This window comes from Vidua chalybeata, chromosome 1 (genome assembly GCF_026979565.1).
Source record: "Vidua chalybeata isolate OUT-0048 chromosome 1, bVidCha1 merged haplotype, whole genome shotgun sequence".
NCBI lineage: Eukaryota > Metazoa > Chordata > Aves > Passeriformes > Viduidae > Vidua > Vidua chalybeata.
The window spans coordinates 82,336,561-82,350,869 of NC_071530.1; the positions used below are offsets into that span (position 1 = coordinate 82,336,561).

The window sequence follows — 14,309 nt, forward strand, 5'->3', positions numbered from 1 at the left end:
TACCATGTAGGCTGCTTTTTAACAGGGTAAAGATGGTGCTGTTTACTATCATGACCCTTTTGGGCAGTTCTACTACTACTTTAATCAGCTGGTATGTCACACTGAATTCCCCACCTTGTCCATGATGCTCTCCTAATAATCCTGTGATACTCACCTACTCGTAACTTGAAGTCATTGAATGAATGCTTGTTTATGACATCCAGTTTTGCCACCAAGGCAAATGCAAACTCCACCATGGTTCCTATGTGCATATACTGTCGTTCAGGCTCCTGAATTCAAAAGACAAACAAACAGTGTAGAATCGTTCTTGTGAGCCTCGGTTGCTGTGAGAATACAACCAAAATATGCTGAACACTTGAAGACACTTAAGCCCTTAGGGATGTCCTAGTGTGAGCAGGCAGATGCACAGAAGTAATGTAGAAGGTGGTAACCTGTCCAGCATCAGTTAGATCAAACAATGACTGAGAGATGGGATGCATTTCACTTGTGTATAACCAGGCAGTCTAGAGACAGATCCAAACTATGCCTAATCTAACATTTTGATTGTCAAGTGACTGATTAGCTGCTGCATAATCCCACAAGCACTCAATATCTATGTCTGCCTAGAATTTGTTAATTCATTTTCTCTAAGTGTCTGCTTCTATTGTATTCCCTTTTATAATAAATAATGCTTGTGGACAGCCCCCACAGAAATTCTTTCCTCTCGCTGTTGCACAGCTCAGCACCCTTATAAAATGCTGAAGATCCAGTGAAATTCACAATTTTAAGAACTCTTCCACTGATCTCATATTGCAGATAAGCAAGTACATCTGAGAACATTTAACAGACCTGAAAATGACTAAAACACAAGAGGAAGAGGGAACCCCACTCTGCACTTTTATTTACAGAGCTTATACCACTTATCAAGGCTGTAGACTTAATCTCTCCTCATACATAATAAAGTAACCTTATTTTAAGTGCTATTTTGAGTCCTTTCCGGCTGAGGTGAAAATTGATTTTGGTGTCCCACAGCCCAAGGTAGGATCTTGACAAGTGACTGATTTCATAAGACATGGACTCATTGATCTCTATGAGAAATTACTGAATCTTCCCTATTTCTTGAGATAAAGGGACAGAAGAGATGGACAGATGACAACTTCAGAGATGATTCACGGAGTGCATGCATCAGCCTAGGGTGGGACAGTAGTGGTGCTTGCTGGAGCAGCTGTTTAGATAAATGAAGCCTGTTTCCTTTGGAGTTCACTCCTAGCTAAAACAGATGGTTTTCTGTTCAGCTGATATATTCAGACCCCTTACTTAGGTGCTTAGTCTTCCTTGGATGCTTGTTTTAAGCTGGGGGTGGTTCCCAGCAGTATGTCTAGCAGTCAGTCATTGCCACACTAGGTACTGCAGGATCTGTGCATCTTTGGGAATCTGGAATGAAGGCTGCTGAGCTCTGGTGGATTTCTTTTGAGAATGTGAACTAAATCACCAAAGGAATGGTAAACTGTGGATCTCCTGATTGTGGAAATAACTCAAATGATAAATTTCTTCCTCTGCATACACCAGTTTTAGTTGTGATTGAGAGTTCTCTATGTCTTCCATCTTCAGTCAGCAGTTCTGCATTTTCTTCATCCCCCTCACCTCCCTGCATTAAATGTCAGAGCTAATTTAAAATAATTATTTGTCCTCAGGATCCTTAGGGTCTATAGTTCATGTATAATTGCTTGTGTTTAGAAGGAACATGAGTTTGGCAAGAGCACATTAATCCTTAGCAGAGACTGTGTTGATTCATAATTGCTGACTCTCTGTCACTAACCTGTAGTACTCTAAAGATCATGGCAAAAGCAAGGTTTTTGAATAAGTTATGAATTGCTTCTCTGATCTGGATTTCCACTGACTGCAGTTCCTAATCTTACCATATTAAGTAAACTAGAAATGAACATGTTCTCAATGCTGAGTCTGAGGGTTCTATAAGTGTATAGTTAGTAAAGCAAATCATCTCTCCCAGCTCACAATGGAAAACTTTAATTCTTGCAATCTTTTGTATGCTCCATAAATCCAGTCCTGATGCAGCACATAGGAATAAAGTGCTGTACTGTATTTAGAGTAGAAGGCCTGTTTTAGCAAAGGTGGCATTTTCAAACTGCAATATGAAGAAAAATTCACAGAGATTACTAAAGTATATGCTTGTCCAGTACAATACTATGCTAGTAAGAAAAAACTAGGTCACATTATTATACATAACCTGCAGCTTAATGAACAAAATTTTTGCCTTCATTTGAATATGCTTTTTATTAAGCAGAAATATGTTTTCCTGTACCTGACACTGTTCTTGGTTGGGTGTAGCACTCAGTCCTGTTGCTGCCATATAAGTGCTTCCAATGGTCTTTATCTTTTCAACTCCACTAAACTTTGGCTTTGACAGTAACTGCAAAACAAGGACAGTCATTCATTATTCAGATCAGCAGCCCTGTTACACTTATACCAATCAGAGAATCAAGTCTTAGAACAGTTTCTGTATGGACTTCAAATGGCTTCACAAATATATACAGGATAAAGGACTTAAGGATGGATAAAACAATGGTTACAGAACTCCAAGGAAAGGGAATTTCTGTCTTCTAAAATACCTTTTTAGTATAAAGGGATGAAATTTATAGTTGTGAGAATAAATTCCATCTTATTTTACATACAGCTTTTAAAAGTCAGTAGATTTCGTACTCATGTGATATTGGAACTGGATCACCATACCAGCCAACACTTAAGCTTTACGCAGCTTTCTGAAAGTAAGCATCTATTCCATGCCAGTGGAATAGTCCATGTCAATAGGACTAAAATCCAAAGATTTTAGTTCATATATCCCAGTTTGTTTTGAACACTGGACATCCAATGCTCTCCAAAGAGATTTGCTGCTAAAATACCCTCTATAGCTGCAGATCCACAAATGCAGACTGTGCTCTCTGTGTCATGACACTATTTTAATACCTTTTACTCTTATCTTCATCACTAATAACTTCCCTATAGAGAAATGCTGTTCTCAGTGAGGCCTTTCCCAATCCATCTGTAGTTATACTCGCTACTTGCTTCTATTTGCTTGTGTATCAAATCATCAGTGCAGATCAGATATAACACAAAGTTACACCTGACTTTAGACATTCATATTTAGAACCTTAGCATGTAATGTAACTGTCTCAAGAGCAGCAGTTACAGGGTAAAATCATAGGATTCTCATTATAGCAAACCAAAAGCAATTGAATATGATGTCAGATCAGTTATCTGATTTATCTCACGCAAATCTCTTTTTCCTTTAATAGTCCCTGTAAGTATTTTCTGACAGCTCTTCCACTCTCCCGCCCAAGTATGTTTTCTGACTGTTGCATATCATGAGTTAGTGAGATTGAAACCATCTCTGTTGTAGGTACATACATCATCAAAGTCCGCAATGATCTCATTTAGCAGCCTGAGGCATTCCAACCCTTCCTTATTTACATCAGATTCTGTGTAAAATTCCTTGAAATCCGGAACAGAGGCAAACATGACACAGACGCAGTCATATGACTGGTGATACAGATCCTGTCCAAAAGAAAACAGTATAAAGAAAAAAAATTATCATACCCAGCTGTAAATAAGTTTCCTTATTAGCATGCAGTATCCAGGATCTAAAAACAGAGGTGCTGCAGTGGTTGGAATGCCTCAAGATGGAGGTTGGATGTTTTTTGCATTTAGCTGCATTTCTTAATTTTAAACAATATATAAACCTGTTCATAAAAGAGACTTAACATATAAAGCTGAAAATATTGTAATGATTTTTTTTTCTTCCTGAACATTAACTCCATGAAAATAAAATGTTCACTAATTTATTAGATAGAGCCCATCTCTGAGACTTCTTATGAAGAGAATTTAGTCTGGCTTGCATGGTTGAAAATGTATTTTGTAAAACAATATCCAATTTATTATTAGCTGTTTGTTATTGTACTAAGTAAAAAACTGAACCAAAATCACAAACTCAATGTACTGCAAATGCATAATGCAAAATGACCCTGACTGATAGTTCCTAAGCTAAAATGACAATATGCCTAAGAGGACAAAATAATTATCCTTTCTTTTGCATAACAAGGAGCTGGGCCAAAAAGAAAGAAATCACCTGAACTGTCTTCTGTGACCACTGAAATGAGAGCATCTCTACTGTACAGAAAGATTCTGGTGCTAAAAATGACCACCTCCCACTACCCCCTTCACTTTCCTCTCCACTGCCCTTGAACATTACACCATCTCTTCTTTCAGGACAAATTCACATCCCCCCAAAAAAGATAGAAAGAAAGAAAGAAAATTTATTAAATTAACACTTAAAAAGAAATAGCATCTATACACAAAGATAGACACAGCAGTAAACGAGGCTGTTACCTACTTTAATGTAAAACTACCTTCAAATTATTATTTGAGTAAAAAAGGATTTCAATAATCACATGAAAAGGATTTAATCTGTGAGTTCAAGAAGGATAAAATATTATTTTCCTTTTTATTTAGCAAAGCTTGGGTTTTGCAATTTGACAGTCAGTGTGTCCTTTTGGAAGAATGTGGTGTGCCTGTATACAGATGTGCACAGACATAGTGGATCTTTACTGCTGATGTATAACTGAAAAATAACAGAACTATGGGAAAACTGCTGACTGCTTCATCGCATCACAGGTGTGAAGGAAGTTTTTGAGCAAACATGAAAATAATGATGGACAGGTAGGAACACGAGCAGCTGGAGAAGATAAATTATTTATTACTAGATTTTTATGCCTCCTGTATTTTCTAAGGATTTTATACCCATAGCATCGCTGAAGCTCCATCCCAACTGTGTGCTGTAGGGATGGAATATATTGATTCACAGTTCCAGCTCTTATTCTCTTGTCGCACCATGTTAAATCCAGATTTCAGAGACTCTGCTGTGGGAAACCCAAGGGTCAAGCCAGTAAGGAAATCTGGTCTGACTGTGAGTGTGTGGTGTGTGGAGAGTCAAGTAGGGCACCTATTGGCTCACTGGAGCTGCCCACTGTGAAGGGGATTCAGTCCCAGCTCATCTGAGGCAGGTGTGACTGCCAGAGTGGCTCCTGGATGGTCAGATGGGAGTATTTCCTTAACAAGGTACAGAGACTACATTCTGTGGTTAACTCAGCTTTACTTCTGTTTCCTCAGGTCATCTTCCCTGTGACTTCATTTCAGTTATAGTGACCCATTTGTCCTCCTTCCTGTTTAATACTGGCAATATCCATTCCCACTAGTGAATGCTCAATAACCATCATGGAAAAAACAAGTGGCACTGTTTATAACCAGATAAGTAGTAATTGTGACTATCACAATAAATTTCAGAGAATTTCAAGGAGTCATCCCCATCTAGTTTATTTTGATCATAATAATAAAGAATGTTACAATCAAGTGCCTTAATTTTCCTGAGAATTCTTCTCTTGAAACAGTTCTCTCCAGATTGTGTAGTCAGAAAATTAAGTGCAATACTATTCTAGGAAGGAACAGCTTTTCTTATTTTAACAGAAATAAAATCATCCTGTCTTTTGCATTCAATCCTTTTTCCTCTTTAATAACATCTGAAATTCTGCAAGTATGTTCCTTTTACTGTCCCCTCATCTCCAGTGCCTGAAAATCTTCTTGGGATAGAGAAGGCAAACCATTCCAATTCTATCCCTTGGAAGGGTATGGCGGTTAGCTTCTCTGGAGCAGAATTTTTGCTCTAAGTAAGGTGCTAGCTCCATGCTGTAGCTAATAAAGCACGATTCCTCTTGCTTAGTGATGGGCTTGCCAGTTAGCTTGCAGCACAAAAGCTCCCAAACACTTTTTACTAATAGGGAATCTGAAGGATAAAAACATGAAGGAGAAAGCTGCAAAAGCCAGGTGCAGATATATTTAATCCTGGCCCTGTTTCCTGCTTTTCATTTTAGATTTGAGCCTGTCTTTCAATTGGAAAATAACCTGTCTTGTATCCAGCATGCAGATTATAAGCAGAACCCAGCTCCGGAGGTTCTGGTAAAGCAAACAAACCTTTATTATTTACTCTGAAGGACCTTTGCTTTTAGTGTATTAGCATTAGTCAATATATATATCTTGTTATAAAAAGACCTTTGTTGGTCATTTGAAACTTAGTCCAACTGTTTCCAGATAGCATTCATCCACTCACTTTTTCCCTTTTCATTTCTTCTGCCTGCTTTTCAGCAGCACACTTTTTTCCCCCTTTTCTCCATATACAGCTGCATGCATAAAATACGAAAGGAAGCAGTATTTTGAAATAGAATATTCATCCATTTTCTTAATCTCAGAATCTGTTCTAAACAGAAAAGAACACACATAAAACTATACTAACTTGAATGTTTGCAGCTAAGGAAGATGTGGACAAATTTCAATGTTGTATCTGTTGACATGTATCCACACAGAGAAAACAAAGGCCTAATGTGCCCTAACATCTGTATCTACATACTGAACCTTGCTGATATTGAAACAAATCTAAAGACATGACAGATACTTATTCCTGAATACTTCCAGAGATTTGAAAGGGCCTTCCTTTGAAAACTGTTGAAAGAAACAAAACAAGGAACAACTTGAGTTCAGTTTTTTGGGTTTTTTTTCAATGGATGTCATTAAAATAATGTCAAATCATTTTTACTTCACCTGACGTGATGCGTTGGGGAGCTCAGCACTTTACAATTTCTGTGCTTCATTAAATTAAGTAAACTCACTCCAACCTAAGAATCTTGAGGGGTGACAAGATAAATCTGGTAGCTGATACAAAGGTAAGCAGATGGTGTTGCTCTGCTGGGGAGCTGAGGTGGAGTAGCACATAATCAAGAAAGCAATCTCCTGATGGTTTGCTGTGTTTAATGCCTTAACTGAGAACTGGAGCTGAGTCAACTTGGCTTCCAGCCAAAATCTTCACTGTATTCAAAGGAACCCCATAGCAAGTTTTGTTAGCTACCAAATGAATATTTGCAGGGAATACTAAAGTATTGAAATGCAGTCCTGATTAGTACTGCTTAATGCAAACCACAGTGAAAGGGAAGGTGTTGTCCTTTTCAACTCAGGAGATCAAAAATGAACCCCTAAATCTGCCCTCTGCCCTCTTTTCTCACTTTTGAAACAATTATTTGGCAAGCACAAGTAATTAAAAATCTTACATTTAAGATCTCTATAGCTGCTACTCTCTCTAAATGGATTTGTATATATATATATTTTTTTTTTGCTTTATTATTACTGTAAAGGAATATTAGAAGCAGATCTAATTTCCAGAAAAGTAAAGATAGATCTTTTGGGTGACTTTTCTGGTGCTTGGATTAGGTCCATTAAGCAGTGAATAAACAGGTAATTCAGTGTTCAGAACATCTTTCCAGAATTAACATAGCCACTGTTTCAGTGAAAAGGTTAATTTTCACTCTAATAAACAAGCTCTCCAGTGAACAAAAGAAAACTCAGAACCCGGCTGCAACTCCACTCTGATCATGGAGGAAAAAGTATCTGAATGCATATGATTTAAAATTAGACCCATGTTGATTCAGCCATTCTGTTCTTCCTCCTCCTCATCTATTTTTACTGTCCTTCAATAGGCAAAGTGCATTACCACTTAGGAAAATTTCACCTTTTTATTTCAGGGTATTATGGTGCATTCAGTGCTGTAAAGCAAACCTTACAGGAAGGAAAGGGGAAATGAAAGTGTCTGTAAATTTATCTTTTTGCTGTAAGGACCTACTGTTCAAAACAGCATTAAGTGGTATTTCCAGGGTACACTGCTTTCTTACAGAGTAGAGGATATACAGAGACAGCTGACCTCATTCTTCAGGTTTCTTGCCAAGAAGTGTTCAGCTACGTGGGCTGGAAGTACATTCTCCAGAAGCACCCGATTTAGGTTCTCCATGGTTTCAATCTCCTCCCGCTCTTTTTTGAACTTGTTCTTCCACAGGAAGTCTAACCTACAGTAATATTCATTCTGTTACAAGAGGACACAGAAGTAAAGAAACAATAGGCATCTTGTCCTGCTGGAGTACAGGTTTAAGAGACAAAATAAGCACAATACACAACTCCTACAATGCTATTATTTGGCTACTCAAATATAATTCCAGGTCCCACAGAGGTCAAACCCCAAGCATACACTTTGTGACATACATTTTAACAAATCCAACAAAAAAGCCCAGGAGAAAATAAGAAAAGTTGCAAGGTGCCTTAAACAATGGAAGATTTATTTATCTACTCTTAATCTTGAGTAGAAATTATTTTCAGAAATCAAACACTGTAATGGAAACAATGTACAGTTTTGCAGCTTAATATTATTTTTTAAGTGCAGAATTTCACTTACAATAATGGGAATTTCAGGAAGACCCTAACTTTTATTAACTTGAACTTACATCATGCCACCAGCCTGGCAAAAAGAAAACAGCCTATTGATATAATATACATTCAGTATATCTAATCATGATCAGACTATCAAAAATGTCCCAGTCAGTTGGGCCAACTCAGTTGAGTTTTGGTTTTGTTAGTTGCTTTTTTTTTGGTTGGTTGGTTGGTTTTACACTCCTTTCTGTAATACTTTATCCTACTTTTCTTTTTGTCACAGAGTTTTCACAGTAGCTTTCCAGTAACCACAACAACAATACCTGGAACTATATGAAAATACGCAACAACCGTGGAGTAGTATCAGTATGTTTTGGCATCTAACTTCACTACAAAGGTGGTAGAAAATTAATAAAACTGCACTTTTGTGGAGCTCTCTCCACTTGCTTTCAGTATTGTCAAGGTGTTGTCATGAATTCTATGGCATTATTTCCACAGTAAATCCTCCTCTGGCCTATCTCATTTGACCTGATAAAAATCAAGAGCTATTTCAACATGGTCTTAATGGTTTAACACTCTCAGGCAATCTCAATGAAGACTATGTTATTAACTAGGAGAATATGATTATGGTGGCAATCTTATTATAGAAAAACTTAGAAGTGCTAGCTACTGGTATTAGCAGTCAGTAAGCACTGACATAAAAAATGAGAGTAGTCCTTCTGACTGGACGGTGGCTGTCACAGTTCAAAATGATTCATAGGTATTCTACTGAGATCACAGCCAAAGATAAGAGTAGGAAGTTGAAATTAGATGATATTAAAATGATTTGGCAAGCTTTTAAAGGCAATGAAAGAAAAAACTGATGAAGCAAAACTGTATCTGCCAAATACTTGCAGGATGAAAAAACAATAAAAGGAAAATGATTCCTCCACTTAACTGCATAGAGAGAAATATACTCAGGTTTCCTTTGAATTGGTTGATAAGGGCCAGGTACTATTTAAACATTTAATTACAAAACTGAAAGAGAACATCCATCACATGAAATCTCTGTTAACATACTCTCTTTCTGCTGATACCTATACTACTAAGGACAGAATGCAGACCTCAAATGCACCGCAAAAGAAATATTCTGGCTATTCTGACTGAAAGGGGACATTCTTCTGAAAGTAAAAGGGGTCTTGACATTTTAGAATGGATCATGCTGCATTGCAGAAATATGGACTTTGAATGTCAAATAAACAAACAAGCTGGATATTTTAAATAATTACATGTTACTAAAGGATATTTGCAAACTATAAGCAAAAGAAGAGCGGGCAGAGACTTGAATACTTGTACAGACAATCATAAAGGTACAGAGAACCTGAGAACAGATTTCTGCAGGAATTCGGAAATAGGATTTTATTGTTGCCCTGTCATTGTGCCTGTATTAAATGGCAATTATCAGTCCTATAAAGCTTGAAGTCATGAATTTGATTTTTTCAGAACCGTCCACATGATGCAAAATACATGGCAGTCACTTTTTTAGAATGTCTTTTTTATATATATGTTTGATATTTATACATCCAAGAACTTGGATTAGTATAAATAGAAATACACATAGATGGTAAATTCAAATACTACAAATGGTATTTATGCAGAAAAAAATCCAATAAAACCCTGAGATGTCAAAATGTCAAAATTATTGGCATAAATTGACAAAAGTAACATGGATGCCTACTGAAATTAGATATCCATACATTGTACCAACTTTGTAGTGAAAAGAAAAGGTGGTAGCTAAATTTTCAAAAATAAGTTTCTTCTTTAAAAGCTAGTATCAAAAAGATAATTTATTTACTACCTTACTATTTACTGAATTAAATTTAGGCTGCTCCAAAAAAGGTCAAAGAGAACTCAGAGATCAGAAAAGAAAAATCAGAATGTATTCTACAATTTGCTTTGAAAATAGAAAAGTCAGCATATAAGATGTCAAAAAGAGAAGAGCACGAGCTTATTAACTTACTTTGAATTGTGGTGATGGTAGTTTTTTTGTTTGTTTGTATGATACAAAACTTATCCCGATCAGTCAAGAGAGACAGAGTATTAGAGAACTGACAAAGGGTACGGATATAAGGTAAATCTTTGGAAAAGAAGCAGGAACAAGCAAGGTACTTTGTAAAAAAAAAAAAAAAAACAAACCAGTAAATGCTAAGGAAAAGAGCTATTTAGGCATACTGGCTAAGGCTGATACAATTGGATGAGCTGACATACTTTCTGTAAACATGCCTCCCTCTACTACAAAGAAGCAAATGGTCATGTGACTAGCAGTGAAATTTGAGATAAGTTTTCATTGAATTCTTTCAGAAGAGGCTCTTGAAGAGACTACTTTGTTCAAAAAGAGAAGAATTCCCTCACAAAATAAAAGATCACAAAAAAAAAAAAAAAAAAACAAACCCAAAAAAAACCCAAAAAACACCAGAACAGAGACAACAAAGAAACAGTTTTTACAACTCAGGGAAGCTGCCACAAGCACCTCAATAGTAAAACTAACAATGAAATTCAGTGTGGATAACTACAATATAATTCATGGAAAAACTATACAGCCAGCCTACAGAGTAACGGGACACATAATATTTTAGGTACTGTTGAGAAAGGAATTCACAGTCTATGTCAATACTGGATTCAAAACAGATCATAAGAAAGGTTTAGTGCTCAACATTGTTTAAATGTGAGCACTCTCCTTACACAGTCAAGCCCATACCAATCTGGATTCCCTTGGGAAGGGTGGAAGAATCGCCATTCTCAACACATTGTCTGCCTGTTGCCAGCCCATTATCAAGTAACTCTTGGGATCTGTATGCAGGGTGAAATGAGTCACTTCATCTCGGTGTCAGGAAATGTTTGTCACCTATGCTGGCAGGGCCATCAAAAAAAACCCAGTTCTGCTTTTTCCCCTTGCTTTTGTCTGTTCACCCCCATTCTTCCGGCACTAGCATTGCTGTGGCCACACCATAAATCTTGAAAATAGATCTGCCTCAAAACCAACTACTTCTGCAGGATTAATTTTTAATCCTGACCATTTCCCTATTTTGATCCACTATACATCTACACAGTGAGCTGGGCCAGTACAAATGAGGAGACAAAAGGATAAGAATAAGCAGGTGAGGGAAGGTCTGCTTCTTCCAGTGGTGATGCTAGCTGTGCAGCTAAAATAATTAAATAGGCTCATAAACCATGTAATGATACACTAACTCTTCCTCTCTTCATCCCCACTGAACCAGAGGCACTGATCCCCTGCCTCTGCTTTTGATTCAGGAGAGGCATTTCTGTGACCAGTGGTGAGCATGTTCACAGAGCTAGGCTTGAAGGAGAGCATCCACTTTTTGTTTGGATGAATGTTTTGGTTACTCATCCTGGGGACAGAGGAGCACCAATGGCAGCTGAAGGGAAGTAGAAAGGCCATCCTTATCATCAGTGGCTATTATCTTTAGCATTTTTAAAATAATCAGATATTAAAAGAAGAAAAAATATGTTAGTTATCTGCAAAAAAATGCAATAACTAACAGAGAAATTACTTGCACATTACCCTCTGTGGAAGAAGGGTAAGGAAGAATTTGACTTTGTTGACACTGCCAAGATGGTTCAACAGCATCCTGCAAGTACCACTCAATAAAAGTAGAAAAGACGAAGTTTAAAAACAGAAAGATAGACACTGTCACATGGATTTTTATCAAACTGTGAAATTCATTATTGGTGTTGGAAATACCAGGAAGATAAAATGGGTTAAAAAGGGATCAGACAGTGAAACAGAAAGCAGGACAGCCAATAGCTATTAAACACAGCCACAGAAATACCAACAGGCAGAAGGTGGGAATTATACATCCCTGAAGAGTTCACTCTATGCAGGTTTGATTTCCTCCCCTATTCTTTTTCAAAGCATTTGCTACCAATCAATATTACCAACAGTAATATAAAATGGCAGGTCTTATGCCAGGTATGTATTAAAATTAGTTAATAACATTTTTTCGGTAGTATTTAGACTTTGCTTGAGAGCATTTGAAAATTCAATTTTTTCTCCTTCTTCTTTAAGGGAGAATAAGTTAGAAAAATCAAAGGCAAAAGACTGAAGAGTTACAAGTGCTATCATGTCAAGAATCCTGAACTCTGAAAATGAAGACTTTTTCCATTATACGATCATTTCTTAGTTGGTGTGACAGAGGACACCTGTAGCTGTGTGCAAAACAAACTTTCTTGTTGATGTGACTGAACCCACAAAGAAATCTTTCCCACTGAAGATGATGTTCCTTCTCTCCTTTATTCTTGGTAATGCACCCTCTGTCTCCATCTGAAATTTGGGTTGACAGGGACTAAAGATTCGCCACTGATGCAATGAAGAACTTATCCCTCTTTCTGACAAAAAGTAGCTGTGCCCTAGACCCGCTCTGTCACCACCATCAAATGAATAAACTCTAATGTGCTGCTGATGACAAGGCAGATGTTATTTCTAAATCAAGAAGGATGTTCACCTCTACAATGAATACTGCAGAAACTGCCAGATAAGAATTTTTTGTGTAGCAACCTGCAGGGCCTGCATGGCAATTTAAAGGACAGTCATCAGCTTTGAGGAATTGTAATGTAAATGAATGATTTAAGGACAGTCTGGGATAAAGTCCTTCCCAAGGCTGCAGTCTGTGAAGGCTCTCAGGCTGTTCATGAGATCTCATATGGATTGCCTCTTCCATTTCAGAGCCCTGTCTTGTGCACTGCATTGTTCTGGCACAATGGGCTGGAATTGCATCTTTTAGCTGTCAATCCTTTATGGGCCTGAGGATTTAAAGAAAGAACTGCCCTTGCATCTTCCCTGAGCTTAGTACAGGTTAAGACCATTGACATCACATTTGTTCTGGAAAAGCACAACTGGGTAATAAAAAGAGTAGTTTCCTGTTGGGTCACAGTTTTAGTACAACCGTGGCCTCAGCATGTGGTGCACTTCTGTGTGCATGCTGTATTGTTTCTGTGTCTACACCAAATTGTAATAACTGTAAAGAAAATAGCTTGCAATTAAGCAAGCAGGGAGACAGCAGATGGATGCAGACAGATGGGAACAAGCTGGGAAGCTACAAGCCAGTATTGGTCAGAATGAAAAGCAATGGGCACAGTACACTATCAGCTTAATGCCAGTGATAGTTATTGGTGAGTTTTAAGGGCGAATTGGAAGGCAAGAAAAAAAATTAGTTTTACAGATGCTCCTGATACCCCTTTGCAAGGGTATGGGAGAGAACAGGACAAAGGTGTTTCTTTGAGAAGGTGACAGCTGGCATTGTGTCCACTGGTGCAGGTGAAGAGAAGTGTGTGTCTTACCTGTCTACCCAAAACCAATAATGTGATGAAGAATATAAACAAGGAAATTGAGCCCATTGTCTTCAGGTCCTTCAGTATTCCTGGCCTATAAAATAAAAACATAAGTAAAGCAGGCTGCTCAAAAGTTAAACCAACTTTACTTCAGGCACAAAAATTTATATGTTCTACTTTCTGGTACATAAACTAAGAACATTTAAATATGATATGATATATTATTTGATGAAATAGCATTATTTATATTATGTAGCTTTAATTACCTCTACTACATTCTCTGCAAATGTGCCTACATTTTGAAGTCCAATAATAAGATGAGTATTTAGGAAAAATAATATCCTTTTTTACTTGCAAATGGAGAGCATTTGTGGCTTATTCTACACAAATAGAATAAAAATCGATTTTTAATGCAATAACACTATTTCCACCGTGGACAGCTTGACCATATGCAATGAATATGAAGAAAAAGAAACTAAGAAATTAAAGCACCTAACTCCCAAGATACCTTTTCACCTGAGGAGGCACAAACTAGATCTTGTACAGAGTTTATTAAAAACTCTGCTTTGGCAAAAGTCACTAAAGGCAATGGAAAACAGTTCACACTAGAACTCTCCTACTCATGTCACTGAAACAAAAACCTTGCTACAAGATTTAGGAAGGAAAATACCAACAGACACAGGGCT

General features: G+C 37.3%; 1 protein-coding gene across 2 annotated transcripts in view; it reads right to left on the reverse strand.

The window, feature by feature from the left end:
- ADCY2 (adenylate cyclase 2) overlaps window positions 1-14,309 on the reverse strand; it is a 203,609-nt gene that overhangs the window by 7,708 nt on the left and 181,592 nt on the right. For both annotated transcript variants that reach the window (XM_053936042.1, XM_053936034.1), the window contains 5 exons: window positions 13,633-13,717; window positions 7,796-7,954; window positions 3,406-3,552; window positions 2,303-2,410; window positions 155-269 (listed from right to left, as the gene is read on the reverse strand). In XM_053936042.1, coding sequence (XP_053792017.1) covers window positions 155-269; window positions 2,303-2,410; window positions 3,406-3,552; window positions 7,796-7,954; window positions 13,633-13,717 — 614 coding nt within the window. The remainder of the gene's footprint in view (window positions 1-154; window positions 270-2,302; window positions 2,411-3,405; window positions 3,553-7,795; window positions 7,955-13,632; window positions 13,718-14,309) is intronic.